At 42.8% G+C, this 16,067-nt stretch overlaps 3 protein-coding genes across 4 annotated transcripts; 2 read left to right on the forward strand and 1 right to left on the reverse strand.

Moving 5' to 3' along the window:
- Positions 1–1,603: 1,603 nt before the first annotated feature.
- On the reverse strand, positions 1,604–2,883 carry LOC146377185 (trypsin-3-like). Its single transcript, XM_084942884.1, has 5 exons — positions 2,779–2,883; positions 2,543–2,699; positions 2,153–2,406; positions 1,920–2,056; positions 1,604–1,834 (listed from the first exon to the last, which is right to left on the reverse strand). The coding sequence occupies exons 1-5, from the start codon at positions 2,816–2,818 to the stop codon at positions 1,685–1,687; spliced, it is 738 nt and encodes a 245-aa protein (XP_084799010.1). The 5' UTR covers positions 2,819–2,883; the 3' UTR covers positions 1,604–1,684.
- Positions 2,884–4,875: 1,992 nt separating this feature from the next.
- LOC146377186 (uncharacterized) lies at positions 4,876–9,015 on the forward strand. Of its 2 annotated transcripts, XM_084942883.1 has the most exons (4): positions 4,876–5,001; positions 5,700–6,014; positions 6,681–7,106; positions 7,214–9,015. In XM_084942883.1, the coding sequence occupies exons 2-4, from the start codon at positions 5,759–5,761 to the stop codon at positions 8,062–8,064; spliced, it is 1,533 nt and encodes a 510-aa protein (XP_084799009.1). In that variant the 5' UTR covers positions 4,876–5,001; positions 5,700–5,758; the 3' UTR covers positions 8,065–9,015. The 2 variants fall into 2 exon arrangements, with proteins under 2 accessions (XP_084799009.1, XP_084799008.1); XM_084942882.1 differs by having other exon boundaries at positions 4,876–6,014.
- Positions 9,016–9,259: 244 nt separating this feature from the next.
- Positions 9,260–14,940, forward strand: LOC146377187 (uncharacterized). The gene is made up of 2 exons (XM_084942881.1): positions 9,260–9,713; positions 9,980–14,940. The coding sequence occupies exons 1-2, from the start codon at positions 9,320–9,322 to the stop codon at positions 13,531–13,533; spliced, it is 3,948 nt and encodes a 1,315-aa protein (XP_084799007.1). The 5' UTR covers positions 9,260–9,319; the 3' UTR covers positions 13,534–14,940.
- The last annotated feature ends 1,127 nt before the right edge of the window (positions 14,941–16,067 follow it).

Below are 16,067 nucleotides of genomic sequence, written 5' to 3' on the forward strand. Positions count from 1 at the left end.
AAAAAAAAGTTTTGTGGATTTTGTTATAAGGGTTAATAAACATCTCAGTTCCAAATAATTAGAAATTTCTTTCTTACAGGGTTAAACTCTCTTAGACAACCTTTATTGTCTGAAGACGTCTTCAGGATTGGGCTTCTTGAAGGACATTCACAGCTCTTCTTTGGCTGTTGACTTCATTTTGTTCTGTTCTCAGGATGATTCCACACTGCATCAATAATGTTGAGTCTGGGCTCCGGGGAGGCCTGTCTATGGCTGATAGTGTTTCATTTTTTTGTTGTTTTTTTCTATCCAAGTATGCTTTTACTACATTGGCATTATGTTTGGGATCATTGTCAATTAGATGCCTTTCAGATCGTATTACATGGTGCAGCAGCTATATGCTAGCTATATACTAAAGGTGTTATAGTGTTTCACAACCAAATAATGATAGAAGAACAGTTGATAGTCAAACAGATTGCTGCCATTTGAAATCCACTGTGACAATCTGTTATCTGACCAGCGTGTGAAAAGACATCTGGTTGATAAAGGTCAGTGCTTATAATCTAGGTTTAGTCCTAGATTTAGTCACATACACTTCATTTATAAACGATTTGAATTAATGATGGAAAAACTATAATTATGTAGCATTATATACTTACTTATACTCTTAGTGTCTCTTCACAAAGAAGATAAGTGAGAGACAAGTATAGTGCTAAACAAATGTATTAGATTAGATCACCTGCCATAAAGATAAGAAAACATAAATATTTTTTTAAAAAAACTGTCAAAAAAAAGGTTTACATTTTTTAATTATTTTATTATTTAATGGCAAAATATTTAATTGAACTCCTATTTTCACACATTGTATCAAATTTGACCCCGCACAAATAAACCAAGCATTACATTGGACCACAAAAACACGTTTTCTGTTCAGAAGTACAAGTAAATGAGTGTAATGTGGAATCTCAATAAAACAATAATAACGTGCTTTACTATTTTTTTCTGCATTTTTGTAAAACTTTGAAGTTGAAAATTCATGGATAACGACAATAATTATATTTCAGTGGAAACAATACAAGTTTGATTAAAGAGCTTGAGCATACTTAATTCACCAGTATGTGTGATGTGTATATATATACTGTGCTGCCTGTGGATCTCTTTGGATAATTTGTTTTTATTATCTGTTTATGAAAAAAATTCTAGACTTACAGAACAAGAGTGTAAGACTGTGACTTCAATTTAAACGTAAAATTATTGTTTTCTATATAATGTATACACACTGCTGAATTAAAACCAATGACCTTAGAAAACCTTTATAGAGTCATTGACCAAAACAAATATTAATGTTTATAAGGTTAATTAATGCATTACCACTAAGTGATGAATGAAAAATTCAAATTTTATTTATAAAGTAATCGAACTATGCAACTCGCTGTGGTCTTAAATGTAAAGTGGTTAAAAAGAACTTAATTAAATCTTAAATACTAAAAAAAAATATAATTTTCATTTTTGAACCACTGTCTTATGCTAATTGTTAACAACATGTGTGATTATGATTTATCTGCTTTACTGATGATTCTCGTCATGATTTACCCAACAGCACAAAACAAGGAACAACATGAAATGATGTTGACTATTTATTTATTTGAATCAGATTTCATAGTTAATTATACAAGAAACTTTAGTTAGAAAACTGTAGTTTCATTTAGTTGTTAGCCATGGTGTTGTTGATCCAGCTGTTGTAGTTGCAGACCTTGGTGTAGACTCCAGGCCTGTTCCTCTGAGCACAGCCGTAACCCCAGGACACAATACCCTGCAGCCGACCATTGCACACGACGGGGCCACCGGAGTCACCCTGAGGCACAGAAAAGACAAGTGTGAGCAGAGGTGTTCTGAAGTTTGGTTTGTCCTAAAACAGTCAGGATGGCTTTAGCTCATACCTGGCAGGAGTCCTTGCCTCCCTCAAGGAATCCAGCACAGAACATGTTGTTGGTGATCTGTCCAGGATAGGAGTTCCTGCAGTTTGTGTCACTCAGGATGGGGGCATTCAGGCACATCAGACGGTCAGGGTAGTTGCCTAGAAGGGGAGGGAAAAAAAGTTAAAAGTCATACAACTCATACATCAACATTTACGCTTTTTTTTCTGAATGTGTGACTGAAGGCTTTGACTCACTTCCACTGGTGCTGGTGTTGCCCCATCCAGAGATCAGACAGGAGGTGCCGGCACTGGCACAGCCAGAGGGCAGGGACACGGTTTTGACGTAGCTGTTCAGGGTGGCAGGCTTGCTCAGCTTGATCAGCATGATGTCGTTATCCAGGGTGTAGCTGTTGTAGCTTTGGTGACGAATGACCCTGGAAGAGCTGATGAACTGCTCAGTGCCCTCATTGACAGCAATGTTGTGCTCACCAAGGCGCAACTGGATGCTTCTGCAGGGAGAGCCAGAAGAGGAATGTATTCAAGTAAAGTGTCTACTTGTTTGGTTAGTATGCCCTTTTAGAGGGGTTAGCAGCCCTGCGTGCATTTTTTCATTAGATTAATTTGATGAATGCTCTCTGTACTTACGACTGGTAGCAGTGAGCAGCAGACACGACCCAGGAGCTGGAGATCAGGGAGCCTCCACAGAAGTGATAGCCAACGTTCAGAGAAACCATGTAGGGCACAGAGTTCTTTGTGCACTCATAGCCTCCAATGATCTTGTCATCGTCAATGGGAGCAGCATCTGCAATACAGAAGGAGAGTTCCAGTCTTAAACTCTCTGTTCAAATGATCAAATCAAGAAATTTTGTGCAAAGACTTACATGCTGCAGCAAACAGGGCAAGGAGAATGAAGTACTTCATGTTTGTTTTCTGTGCCTGCGAATCTACACATAGCAGAGGAGTGTGCAGCAGCCTTATATACAGATGTGCAGCCCAGCTTCACAGCTCTTTATCTCAGTCATGCTCCCACGTATTTTTCCATGTGCCATGCACACTGATTAAATATTAGCCCACCTGGGAAACAGCAGCATGTTTAAAGATAAAATATATATATATTTTTTTCCTTTTACTTATCACATCTTGCTAAATTGTCACTCTGCAACATGTTATGTTTTATCCTACATGAGCACTTTTAAGATCACTTCAATGACGGTTTTCGCTGACACACTGTGTACAAATTACTGGAGAAATATTTACTACAACCTATTTAATTTTGCCTAATTTTATTAAGTTTGTAGTTAATCATACTTTTTAAAAAACTTTTTGTGCCCAACAAAGAAACAAAGAACAAGTCAACATTTTAAAGTTCAGCGCATGTATGACTTAGCATGACATGTAAAGTTTTGGTGGGGTTTTTTCCCCTCTTCTTTCTTTCTTTGTCTCCCCCCCCCCAAGCTCTGCTAACACAACATAACTTCTTCCTGTCATCAGACATGTTCACACAATCCAACAAAGATTCTTGCATTCTTTGATTTAAAGCCAGTGCTTTACAGTAGGCAACATTTTTCTGATAATAGCCATTTGGTTTTCAGGTGCTTTTTTGCTTCCTTGGCATAATAGCATTAGTTAACTCCTCCCAGTAAACAACACACTCAGGCTGAAGGCTTTTGACACTCACAGTCCAGTGAAGCTTTTACAGTAATTTCACCTGACAGCTTTTAAAATCCTCCTTAGGTTTTTTTTATTTATTAAAAAACAACATTTACTTTCACATGCAGGCGATCAGTTTCGTCTCCTTAACAGTGCCATCCTCCTCAAGACCAATCAGGCCATTTAACATGTTTTTATAGAGAAACTTGAAATGCCACTTGTTATGTACATGTTGCTTGTGTTAGGTTGGACCAGCATTTTGCCTCGGAAATATTCCTCAGAGGTTTTGGTTCATGATAGCATGAAACAGATTTGTCAGCTGCACATCCATGATGTGAATCTTCCTTTCCCCAAAGGTGCTCTACTTGATTGAGATCTGGTGACTGTGTTGATAATTTGAGTACAGTGAACACACTGTCACGTAGAAGAAAACAATATCACATGATTTGAAGTTTGTGGCATGGTTTGTGATACTGGTGGAAGAAGCCATCAGAAGTCAGGTACACTGTGGCCATAAAGGAATAGACATGGTTAACAACAATACCCAGGCAGGCTGTGGTGTTTAAACAATGCTCAGCTGGTATTAAGGCCCCTAATATCTGCCAAGGAAATGGCAGGAGTGGGACCTGGGGTGGTTTTCTGCTATTCATGTGCATTCAACATGTGCATTCAGAAATGCTCTTCTGCATATCTTGGTTGAAATGACTGGTTATTTGATTCTGGCTGTTCTCCTGTTTCCTCTGACATCAATAGGGCACTGCTGCTCATTGAATATTTTCTTCTTTTTGACTATTCTCTGTAAATCCTAGAGATGGATATGCAGAAAAATCCTGCAGATCCCAGTATGTCTGTGAAAACTCGGTCTAACCTGTTTGACACCAACACGTATGCCACGGTCAAAGTAACGTTGACCTTTCTTCTGATACTAAGTTTGAACTTCAGCAGGTTGTCTTAACCATGTCTTACATGCTTAAATACACTGAGTTGCTGCTATGTGATTGGCTAATTTGACACGTGCGTTAATCAGAAGGTGAACAGGTTAACCTAATGAAGTGGCAGGAGAAAACAAAATAGCTTAAAATAAAATAGAAAGGACAATCACAATAACAAAGTGTAATATATAAAACTGTTCGTACTTTCAGAACTGAGAGTTTCGGGAGTTTATAAAAATATCATGAACGACACAAAGCAGAAAACAACAGAGACGTTTTATTAATAAAAGTAAAATTAAAAACCCTCCAAGTCATCTGTATACTGTGTGACAACGCGATGTGCCTGTCCATCATCGTCAAACGGATGAATTGATAGCTCTTCAGCTGATTGGTCCTGAGCTTGCACCTTCAATGACGTCAACAACAAGCGACTGTCCTCGGTCTGTTTGTCGGCTGCTGAGCTAACAGCTGCACCGATTGTGTTTTGGTTTGCTTTTGCCTCCCATGTGCCCTTATCATGAGGTAAGAAACACAACAGCGTCAGCTTTCCAATCGCGTCGGCTAGCTTGTCAGTGGGAGTTCCGACAGAGCTGCCGCTCCACCTGAAGCTGCGGTAGCCTGTTAGCTTAACAACTAGCTCCATCCCAAGACCAGCACCTAATGTATGCGGAATGCGCAACCATTGCGGACGTGGTGCAGAAAGAAATGCGCATCGATGCGACATATCGCAGACGTGGAGATTACAGGGGGAAAGCAAACGTAGCCGTTCTGGTTTTCGGCATAGTTGTAAGCAGCATTTTTTGATGGATTTCAGAACTGGGAGGCGATCCTATGCCCTGATGTTTCGACTCGGTGTTAAACAAGTGGACGTTTAGATACAGCACTCAGCCTTCTGGTGTTTTACACACTGCACTTAGGTTTGCATTAACATGTCAGTACTGGTGGAAATGATAGAAATGGATTTTAGAGGTTGGAGCTAGCGATCAATCAGACAATGTTATTTTGTATCTCTCTACAACAATTTAAGCAGCTTTAATAAATGTGCTAAAGCGGGTTTAAGACTACTTTAACTTTACGTTTCCTGAGAACCACCTCCCCCTCGCACTTTTAGTGTGTGGCAGCTGTACCCTTAAAAGGTTGATAGTTATGTGTACACAGAAGAGTTGTATTGTCTTCAGCAGTAGGTTCACCTCTGCTTTGAACTTTTGTTAATGGGGCAGAAGCTGTCAGTATCAGAATTGGCCCGCCAGTCAGTTCTGCTGTAAATCAGGTCTGATCCATGACTGAGTACTACGAGGAGGGGGGGCTGCTGTACGAGCAATCACCTCCCATGCACATCAAAGTGGAGTCTCCGGAGGGACCCTTTGGGGGGGGAGCCTCAGAGAACGGCTTCCCCCGGGAGGATGAGGATTCGGAGGGCAGCTGCGACCAGAGCAGCGGATTACCCGGAGGACTCCCCTTCAACGTTGTGGTGGTGCATCCAAACATCATGGCACCTGGCATGTCCTCAGATGACCTTTTGTCCATTGAACAAAGTAAGCATATTTGTAACAGCAGAGATTCATGAGGCACTCTATTGGTCTGAATTATAAAGATATTGATTAAAAGAACTGGAGCAATAGAGCAAAAAAACAAACAAAGAAAAGAAAAGAAAATACAAGCTACTGTTGATCAGAGTCCCAGATGAAGACTGGGTCGTTGTTTTGTTTTGGGTTTTTTTATCTCCAGTTGTTTTATATTTTGGCAACTTTTATTAAATATCTTTATAATTCCAACGAACAGGAGTCTGTTTGCTTTTATGCAGTTGATTTGCCCTGCTGATGAGCACCTGTTTAGAGTAATTCTAAACATGTGCATGGCACATGGAAAACAGAGTTCTTTCTTTTTATCTTTTTTGTAAACCAGCCTTACTCCTAATGGAAATCCTTGTGAAATTATTGTCACCCTTAGTCAGCAAAATCATCTGGATTATGCAAAAAATACTTTTTATTATTGTTAGAAAATGTGTAGCTACATTTTAGTGATGGAAGAAAATTCTGATGTCACAGGGCTCAGAGGTTTGCCAAGAGTTGTTGTACTTGCCGATGTTGTTGTTTAGCACAGTTAAAATAAGACTGCTAAAGCTCTGAATTTCACACTTGTATTTATATATTTATTTTTTTCTTTCCCATTTGGCTTTCCTCTCAACTTTCTCTTGACAGACCGAGCTATGTCAGCTGCACTGGCTGCTGGCGGCGCAGGAAAAAGAAAGAGTCGCTTCAGCGGAGCGGAGCTTGAAGTGCTGGTGTCCGAAGTTACTCGGTGCGAAGGAGAACTCTTTGGTCCGGCAGGGAGGCTCCGGAGACGTGAAAGAGAGCGCATCTGGGCAGGGATCCTGGAGAGAGTAAATGCTGTTTCCAGAGTCCCGCGAACCCTTAGAGAGGTGAAGAAGCGCTGGGATGACTTAAAGAGGCGCAATGGGGGCAGACTGGCGGATGCCCGCCACCGCAGCTGTTACCTGCCATCCAGCAGAGGGACCTCAATGCTCGGGCGTCCTTCTCAGCCAAGCCCCAGGCTTCAGCAAGCCAGACAGAAGCAAAGCACCAGACCAAAGCCCAGTTTTCCATGCTTCGCTGACTCTGACACAGGTAAACTGTTGTCTGAGAACTGCCTTTCTTTTTAGATTTTTAAAAGCAACTAATTTCATCAATGCTTGTGTCCATTTTTATTAATAAATTAATTAATTTATTTTCAGGTGTAGGAATGGAAGGATCAGAGAGAGATTGTTTGGAGAAAGATGAGGACAATCTTGAGCGTGACAGAGACATGGGAGAACCTGAGTGTGAACCTGTAGAGAACAGTATGGAGGACAAACTGGGATTAGGCCTTGGTCTGGGAATAGGACCACCCCCTCCATCAGAACGATGGCTGCCACCTTCTCCTCTCTACAGTGCTCCTTTCCTCAATGGTAGCCCGCAACCCAGCAGTCCTCAGCCATCCCTTGGAGCACAGCAGGGTCCTCTTGAAGCCCCTCCACGGAGTTCCTGGCTCGAAGATGAACTACGAGGGTTGGGGGAAGCTGCAATTCAGCTTGGAAATCGGGTAGAAAAGAGTCTGCGGGAGTTTGGCGAAGGTTTCAGACAGGACATGAGAACACTTGTCACTTCACAAGAGGCATTAGCAGTCAGTCTACAACAAAACAATGTCCTCTTGCAAAGGCTCTTAGGAGTGCTTGAGGCCCAGCAGCAACCACAGCCACAGCAACATCGTGTACAAGCGCACCAATCACAAACACCTCAGCAGCACTTACAGCCACAGCCAGTTCAGCAGCAGCTGCAGCACACAGAACCACAACAACAGCGAATCGAAACACCACAGCAGTCACAGCTACAGCAGTCACAACAACATCAAACACAAATACAGCAGCAACCACAGGTCAGCCAGCATTCAAATAACCAGTCATCTGTAGCTGTTGTACCTGCACCATCATCCCCGGACATGCACGAGTGCACTTTTTCCTCCGATCCACCCACAGACACAAATGGAAGTATGCAGCGACCACGGCGAGGAAGAGCTGTTGACCACAGACGCAGGAGACGGCGCTGAGGAGAATGTATTCAGAAACTCTATAAACTGCATATCATCTGTATTTGATGTTTCAAAATGTGACAAACAAATTATGCTCTTTTTCTACTGACAGTATTTCAGTAACAATAGTTGTTTGGAGTGCTATGCCGTACTCTGGATCCATCTCGCACTTAGGTTTGTATTCAGACAGGACTGAAGCAGATATGAAAATTAGACACTTGAGATCATAGGTGGCCTTAACATTAGATTGGTTTCTCAGACATGTGTACATACTCATGTTCTAAAAGACTCTTAAAAACAGTGACTCTGTTGAGTGGCAACTTCACTCGTGGACTTTAAGAACTCAGAAAAATGACATACTGTAGGCAGTGATGTTCAATATGCATGTCTCTGTACATGGTTTGCAGCAGAGCTGCAAAGCTCAATGATGCTCTTACTAGTTCAGTACTGACTCAGCTCTCCTGATACACTAACCATGTTGTCATAAAGTACCTGTAACCTGCTGTTATTACCATATATTGTAGCTATACAGCCATTGTAATTATCTGCTAATGTATGCTTGTGCTTTTCAACAGTTTTATGGTACATAATTTTCCAACTTTGGTTGGACAATAAAGCTAGACTGTGTTCTGTTCAGTGCGTTTTGAGACAAAAATTATGTATTCAGAAGAACCGAGACTTTTTGGGATATATTTAAAAACAAAAAAGACACCATGACAAATACATCACAGTATGTTTCGGGTTTAAAATCCTATGTTTATGGTTGAATTTAAAAGCATACATAAGTATGTAGGAGCTATTTATGGTAATCTTGCATGCAGTGACATGGATGTATTTGTAAATAGTTGCAAAGAAACAGATTATTGCCATCACTTGAGTAGTTTTGCACAAGCTATATTTTGTAGATAGCTACTGTTCTGATGAAATGTAACTAAACTTAATAAAAGACAGACATGGACTCCAAATAAACCCAGCCAATCACTTGTGGATTTGTCACCGCATATAAAAATAATAATAATAAAATATCAGGGCTAATGTTGGAAAGTTAAGCTGATTTGATACAATTGTCAAGTGTTTATAAAAACAACTCCAAAACAGTAGTAAAGAGGAAACGCGTGATTTAACGTTTCAAAATATATTTACCGAAACGATGAAGTGAACCGTGCTGAGCGTAATTACCGTTTTATTTTGAAAGTTTCGACCGGAAATTTGATTCCTGACTAGCATGATCCTTGTGTGCTCTGGTCTGGACAAGGGGGTGCATGGGTGAAACATGGCCGCCGCAGACCCAGCGAAGTCTCCCAAACGGCAGAAAATAGCCGAGGAGGAGGTTGAAACATGTGGGGAGAAAACCGAGGCGGTGGAGTCGGGGTGCAGTGCACGGCAGAAAGATGAGAATACGTGTATTAAAACCGGGGGTAGCCCCAACGATGAGCAGAGAGCTGATGTTGGCAGCGACGGCGGCGGTTGTGTTGCCAGCCATTCGGAGGTTACTGTCGAGTCCGGTGCTGGAGCCGAGAAAACGACATGCATTTTACCGGAGGACCTGAGAGCGGCTGAAAAAATGGCCGAGGCCAGTGGCAGTGACCAGCGTCCATTCGACTGGTCCGAGACTGAAGATGACGGCAAAGAAGCACAGACGCACGCGGAGGAAAACGATAAGTGTGGTATGCTAACATTGTTGATGTATTTTACCGTTAGCTTTAGCCTCCGGGGCTAACCTGAGCTGTAGCTCTCACTGCTGGTTCTGTTCTGCACTGTGAGTTCTGCTGACATTATTGACCACGGCACACCGAAGCATCAGCCCTGCACCGCTGCTTGTTAACGACGCTCATGATGCATATGCTAGGGTGGCTGCATGCAGTTTGTCAGACTGTTTGTTTTCTAACTTGTTACTGTGCTGTTGTTTTTGTGTGTTTTTTTTCTCTTGCAGACCTCAACAGTGTCTGTGAGGATGCTGAAGAGGTGCGGCAGGACAAGCGTGTTGACAGTGACATTGCCACAAATGCAGAAGAGCCACATGTGGAGGAGAAGAGCGCAGTTAAGCCACAGAATGAGGATTTTGTGGGCGAAGTGGACGGCATAGAGGATGTGGTTGAAGACGATGAGGAGGCAGACCGAGGAGTGGATACTGATTTGACTGCTAAGCAGAAAAAGTGCCGCTTGGTCTGCAAAGAGTGCGGGAAGAGGTTCACCCGCCGCGAGACGTTCAACCTCCACCGGCACTTTCACGCGCATGAGGACGAGCTCACGCCCCTCACCTGCAAAGAATGCGGCCTTACCTTTCAGCACCGCAGCAGCCTCATCAAACACCGAAATGAACACAGGGAGAGTGAGGAGCCGCAGCTCGTCACTCCAAAAAAGGAGGTGCAAACGATGGAGGAGGGCATTTTTCAGTGCGCAGAGTGTGAGAGGATATTCTCCACAGTCGGCCAGCTGAGGGACCACAACTGCAGCAATACAGTAGAAAAGCCTTACCACTGCCCCCTGTGCCGCCAAGATTTTCAGTTTAAGGTCTCCGTCACTAAGCACATGATGACCCATTCTCACGAGAGCACCTTTACGTGCCAAGAGTGCAGTCAAACTTTCCCAAACACTACAGCCCTGCGCTTCCACCAGAGGTGTCACGCTGCCCTAAAGCCCTATGAATGCCCCGAATGCGGCATGGTTTTTAAACACTACTCCGTCATGGAAGACCATCGTCGCAAGCACACCGACAACAGCCGCTCTCACCTGTGCAACATCTGCGGTAAGACTTTCAAGTACAGCAGCCTCCTTCATCAGCATCAGTATCTGCACACAGGGCAGAAGCCCTTCCGCTGCCCCGAATGTGGGAAAAAATTTGCTTTTGCCCAGAACATGAAGGCGCACTGCCGCCAGCATAGACTGCGTGAAACCAACTCCTGTAGTGCACAGACCAGTAAGCAGGCCCCTGCTGCCGAACAGGAGGAGGTAAGAGGGCCGGGAAAGGAGAACGCACACCAGAGCGAGGAACCAAAACGCACATTTAACTGCCCCCTTTGTCCCCAGACATACTGTGCACCAGCTAACCTGAGAGCCCACATGCTCATTCATGAAGCCGAGTATGAAAAGCTGGAGAGATCACCCCGACTCCCAAAGGATGTGAACAAGTACTGGGATAAGGGACACACCTGCCCACACTGTCCGTCCATTTATCGGGACGAGTCCAGTTTAAATGTGCATCTTTTAAGTGTCCACAAGTCTGTTTCACAGTATTTAGAAAGACTGGCTGCTCCACCTAAAAAACAATTCACTCCATTAACCAGTGATAATGTGCAGGTGAAGTGGAAAAGCGAAAGCATAAGTGTTAAGTCGTACAAGTGTTCAGAGTGCGGAAAAACTTTCCGCCACCGTTCAGTGTTGGAACTGCATATGCGCATACATTCCAAGGACAAGCCTTACCAGTGTAAAGTGTGCGGCAAGGGCTTTAGATTCAGTAGCTATTTACAGCAGCATCTCATCATTCACACAGGCAAGAAGCCATACAAATGTTCAGACTGTGGGAAGGACTTTGCCTTCCTGCAGAACATGAGAACGCATCAAAAGCTGCATCAGGAAAAACCGTTCCGCTGCACCAGCTGCCGCAAAGGCTACAGCGACGAGATCCAGCTGCAGCACCACATGTTGTCACATAACGGTGACAAACCTCACAAGTGTGACCAGTGTGACAAAAGCTTCGGGTTAGCTTATCTGCTCCGTGATCACATGAACACCCACACAGGAGAGAGACCTCATCGCTGTGAAGAGTGTCACAAAACCTTTTCGTGGTTTAGTAGCCTGCTGGTACACCAGAAGATCCACGCTCGTAAGCGGCAGAGTTTCAGCCAGTACAGTTCTTTCCCAATGAGCTCTAGGATGAGGGGGAGGGGGAGGAGGGGTGGGAGGCCAGTGTGGGGATTTTCTAGACCTTTAGGAGGCTCAGGGATGACTACTCCTCAGCAGCTTTCTTATCCGGTTTCGGTAGTGAGAGATGCTGAGCTCCACAGGAGGGCAGTACAGCCGCCATCTTCCATGCATGCATCTTGCATGGAGTTACAGAGCAGGCAACAAAAGGAGCAGTGGCTGTCCGAGCTACACCCTCAGCCAGTGCAGTGGAAGGTAGATGGTGGGGAAGTAATGCCCGTTCCATCATCGCAGCACCAACATGGAGCCCCCCAGCAGACACAGTTTGACAGCTCAGTGCTACAGCAGCACCATCGGACAAGTTCATCCTGGGCAGATATTCCTCTGATAAGTCAGTCAGGCTCCACGTCTGTTCAGAGTTTAGATTCGGCACACACAAAAGACGGCACGTCTTCTGTTGCCGCCTCTCACCTGGTGTCCATGCCAAAAAAATCCAGCCCGTCAGCAGTGAACGAGATGGTGCAGCACAGGCAGCACAAGCCTGTTTCCTGGAGCAGCACTCCCACGTCTACAGTGCTAGCTTCCACAAGTTCTGTGCAACATGAATTTTCTGTTCCCTCCTCCTACATAGACGGAGCAGCTCTGTGGAGTGTCAGGCCTACTCCACTAGTAAATTCACAGGGCTCACCAAGTAAGCTTGGGCAAGAGCTTCAGCTGCCAAGATGGTCAGTTATCCCAGTGTCCTCACAAAAGGAGCCGTCAACACCTAAGAAGGAGGACAGAGTGTGGGACTTGAGTAATCCTCAAGTAATACCTTCGACTGTTAGCCAGCCAGAGAAGCCATGGAACGGCTGTGAGCCGCAAAAGCCATGGGCTTCTGGCTTAGCAGGTGCATCCACCTCAGCTCAAATAGACCAAAGCAGTGCTATGCCAATTTCCAGTCCCGTCTCTCATGGGGCCAGCAGCACCTTATGGGACATACAAACACCACCAGGAATTCCAAAGACTATAAACTCCACGGAAAAGTTAGTAAATAATCAAGATTTTCAGCTGCAGCAAAAGCAGGCGTCATCTGGCTGGGCCAATGTACAGACAGCAACACAGAAGGTTCCCATCTCCATTCAGTACGAGCCTCATCGTTTTGGACAGGGCATGGGAACACCAGTATGGGGCTTCCAAAACAACCCAGTGGGTCCTCAAACCCTGCTTTCTGGGCAACTCAAACCAGGGAATGGACCGGAGCTGCAGCAACAACCAATGGTAACAGGCACGCAAATAATCATAAATCAGCCTTCTCCTTTTTTCTCACCTCCACTTGCTCCGCTCCCTCCTCTTGCTTTGCCTGGCCCTCACCCTCTTCACTCTGTCGCAGTTGGTGCACTTCCAAGACCTCCACACCCAAATATTTTTTTCACACCACAGGCGGTCATGAGCGAGAGGCCACACATGCCACAGACCCTGTCCCTACCTCAACTTGCCCCGCGGACAGAAACTCACAAACTTGGATCTCGTTTGCCTTTTGCCCCTGAACGGCTTCTCCAGTGCATGATATGCGGGTGCTCTCTTCCTCGGGAGCTGGATCTACAAATGCATTACTTGCAACATGCACAAGGAGAGATTTGACATTTCTACTCTAGCAACAAGACTTAGTTTTAGTTTTTTGTTTGTTTGTTTTTGTAATAATTTTATTATTTGGTGGAACCTCATTTATCACACATGGATGAGCATTAGCAAAAAGATGGGGAAGGTGAAACATGGTTTATCCTGTACACTTGTTACACATTTTAAGTCTTTTGGCTTCAGATTAGATTGCACAGTCAGGGTGTGTTTTGACATGAAGGGTGTGTACACGTGCCATTCAAAGTGTTTTGCTGTCTTTTAAAATGCATATCCAAATACTTCTAGATTAATGAGGTTCTACTGTAAGGTCTACATTTCATTTATTGCCAATGACCTTTAGATTTAGATAATATTAGTACTTTTCTAGTTCCGGTCATATGTCCTGAATCATTTGTACTGTGTTTCTTCATGTACAGTATACTGTGTGCCTTTTTATGAGTACAGTCTGCATGTCTGCTGTCTTTGGTATCCTAGGCCTAGTTTGTGCTTATTAAGGTAGACTCAACAATGTGACCTCCCTCCCAAAATGCAGAGCAACTGTTTCAAAGATACTGTAAAGAAATGTGTGTTTTTGCTTTTGGAGAAGTGAGGGGGATTGTTGTGCTCACAGATTAGATTTGTCAGAACATAACAAGGAAAAAAAACTGTACACATACAGTATAATCCTCTTAGGGAGCACTTGTGATCACAGGGCCACTGGCCTGGTCCAAATATGCGACGAGTAAAACGCAAAATTCTAATATGTAATTGTGATTTCACAGTAAGAGTTTTCTGTAACTGCAACACTTGGGGTGGCCATTGGGGATGGGGCAATTTGGCACCTTTACACAATTAATGACTGTTGACCAATAGCTCATTTTGTAAGAAATGTTAGACTTATGTGATGTTTTGTCATTAACATTTTTTTACAGTGGCAAGAAAGGAAAATAATTGGTTACATAATTTTTTGCTTCAATTGGTCCAGTCTGCATCTCTTACCAGAATAAGTATTTCAGATTGGAATGTACCCACGTTTGTAAAAATCAATTCCACTTTTTAGTGCGTAAATGTTTTGTTTTTGTTTTTTTTGTGAATAATGAATGATCTCATTCCGTAACAGTAGATCTAGGTGAGTACATCATCACATCTCCTTCCGTTATGAAAATGGGCATTAGATTAGCTCTGGTGGCCCGCCAAGTGACTGACAATATTCATTACTGCTATCTGCTGTAGAAATAAACAAATGGTTCATATGTAAAAATAAAATGAAGAAAAAAAAAAAGCCACAAAAAGAAGGAAAAGCAAAACAACTTCAACATTCATCAATTCAGAAACGTGCCCTTCTACCTCTATCCACTGTTTTAGCATGGAAGATTTTTCCCATGATGTCTACATATTGGATTAAAATAAAAACCTGCCTTTGATTATAAACTTGTGTGGTGCAGTACTTCACAGTTAGCATAAACCAGCATTAGCACCTGGACATTGCTATTATAGGGAACTCCTTAACCTTAATATGACGGGGTAAGATCAATTTTGAACATGTGCTATCAGATTTATTTTTCCTCCCCAGGAATTAGGTCACTGAATAATGGAAAGCTGTATGGGTTCGTGCATAACCCATGAAAATATGTTTTGCATTATAGGCTTTATTTATTGTGATTTTCTATGTTTAATCATTACATTGTAATCTTTTTCACAGTTTAGAGACCCGGAGTAGCAAGATTTACTACTTGTAGAAGCCTTTAAATAGATATTTAATGCCGAATGAAACGATGAAAATGACTCATTGAATGATGGGTTAACTCCTTCTTCAATGAATAAACTTATTAACTTATTTGGAAAAAAAAAAACTCAGATAAAACGTGTATGAGAAACATAAAGTCATGAAACTTATTCCTGTATGAATTATTTAAAATGTGTTGATCTCTTGAGGACTGATGCAGTAAGAAAAAAGTTACAATGTTCTGTCGTGGAAATTGGCCAGGTGGTGGAGTTAAACTCAGTACCTTCTTGCTGTGAGGCAACTGTTTCAAACCACCTCACCACCATGCTGCCCTAAGCTTCAGCTCCACCAGTCAGTAGTGAAGTGCCAGAGTAAATGCCGTAAATAAACCAATATATAAGAGCACTGGATAAACAGATTAAAAACCATGCTGAGATGACATAATTAGTATGAGAATTAAAGAGATACTTTTAGTTTCTTATCAGCCATTCACATACTCTTGTTTAGTGGTGTGATTTTTGGGTGGTTGGACGTGGTTAGCGTCCAAGTTTGACAGTGTAATGAAATCTTCATATACCAAATACTTTTCTAGATTTTTTTTTTTTTTTTTAGAAGTTCAATCTGCCCACTTTCAAGCTTTTTCTTTTTGAATTGAAATTGCAATTTTTGAACATAATTATATCTCAAAAACCATTAACAATTAAAAGCCTGAAAATTTCCGTGGTCTTTGGAGGCTCCTGAAGGGCAGTGTGCATGCTTACAAAGTGGGTGTCAAAAATGAAAAGTATTTACCAAAATTACTCTCCCAAAGAAAACTAGCGTAACATCTAGA

Source organism: Perissodus microlepis, chromosome 11, assembly GCF_051167445.1.
Source record: "Perissodus microlepis isolate ML-2025 ecotype Zambia chromosome 11, ASM5116744v1, whole genome shotgun sequence".
Classification (NCBI taxonomy): domain Eukaryota; kingdom Metazoa; phylum Chordata; class Actinopteri; order Cichliformes; family Cichlidae; genus Perissodus; species Perissodus microlepis.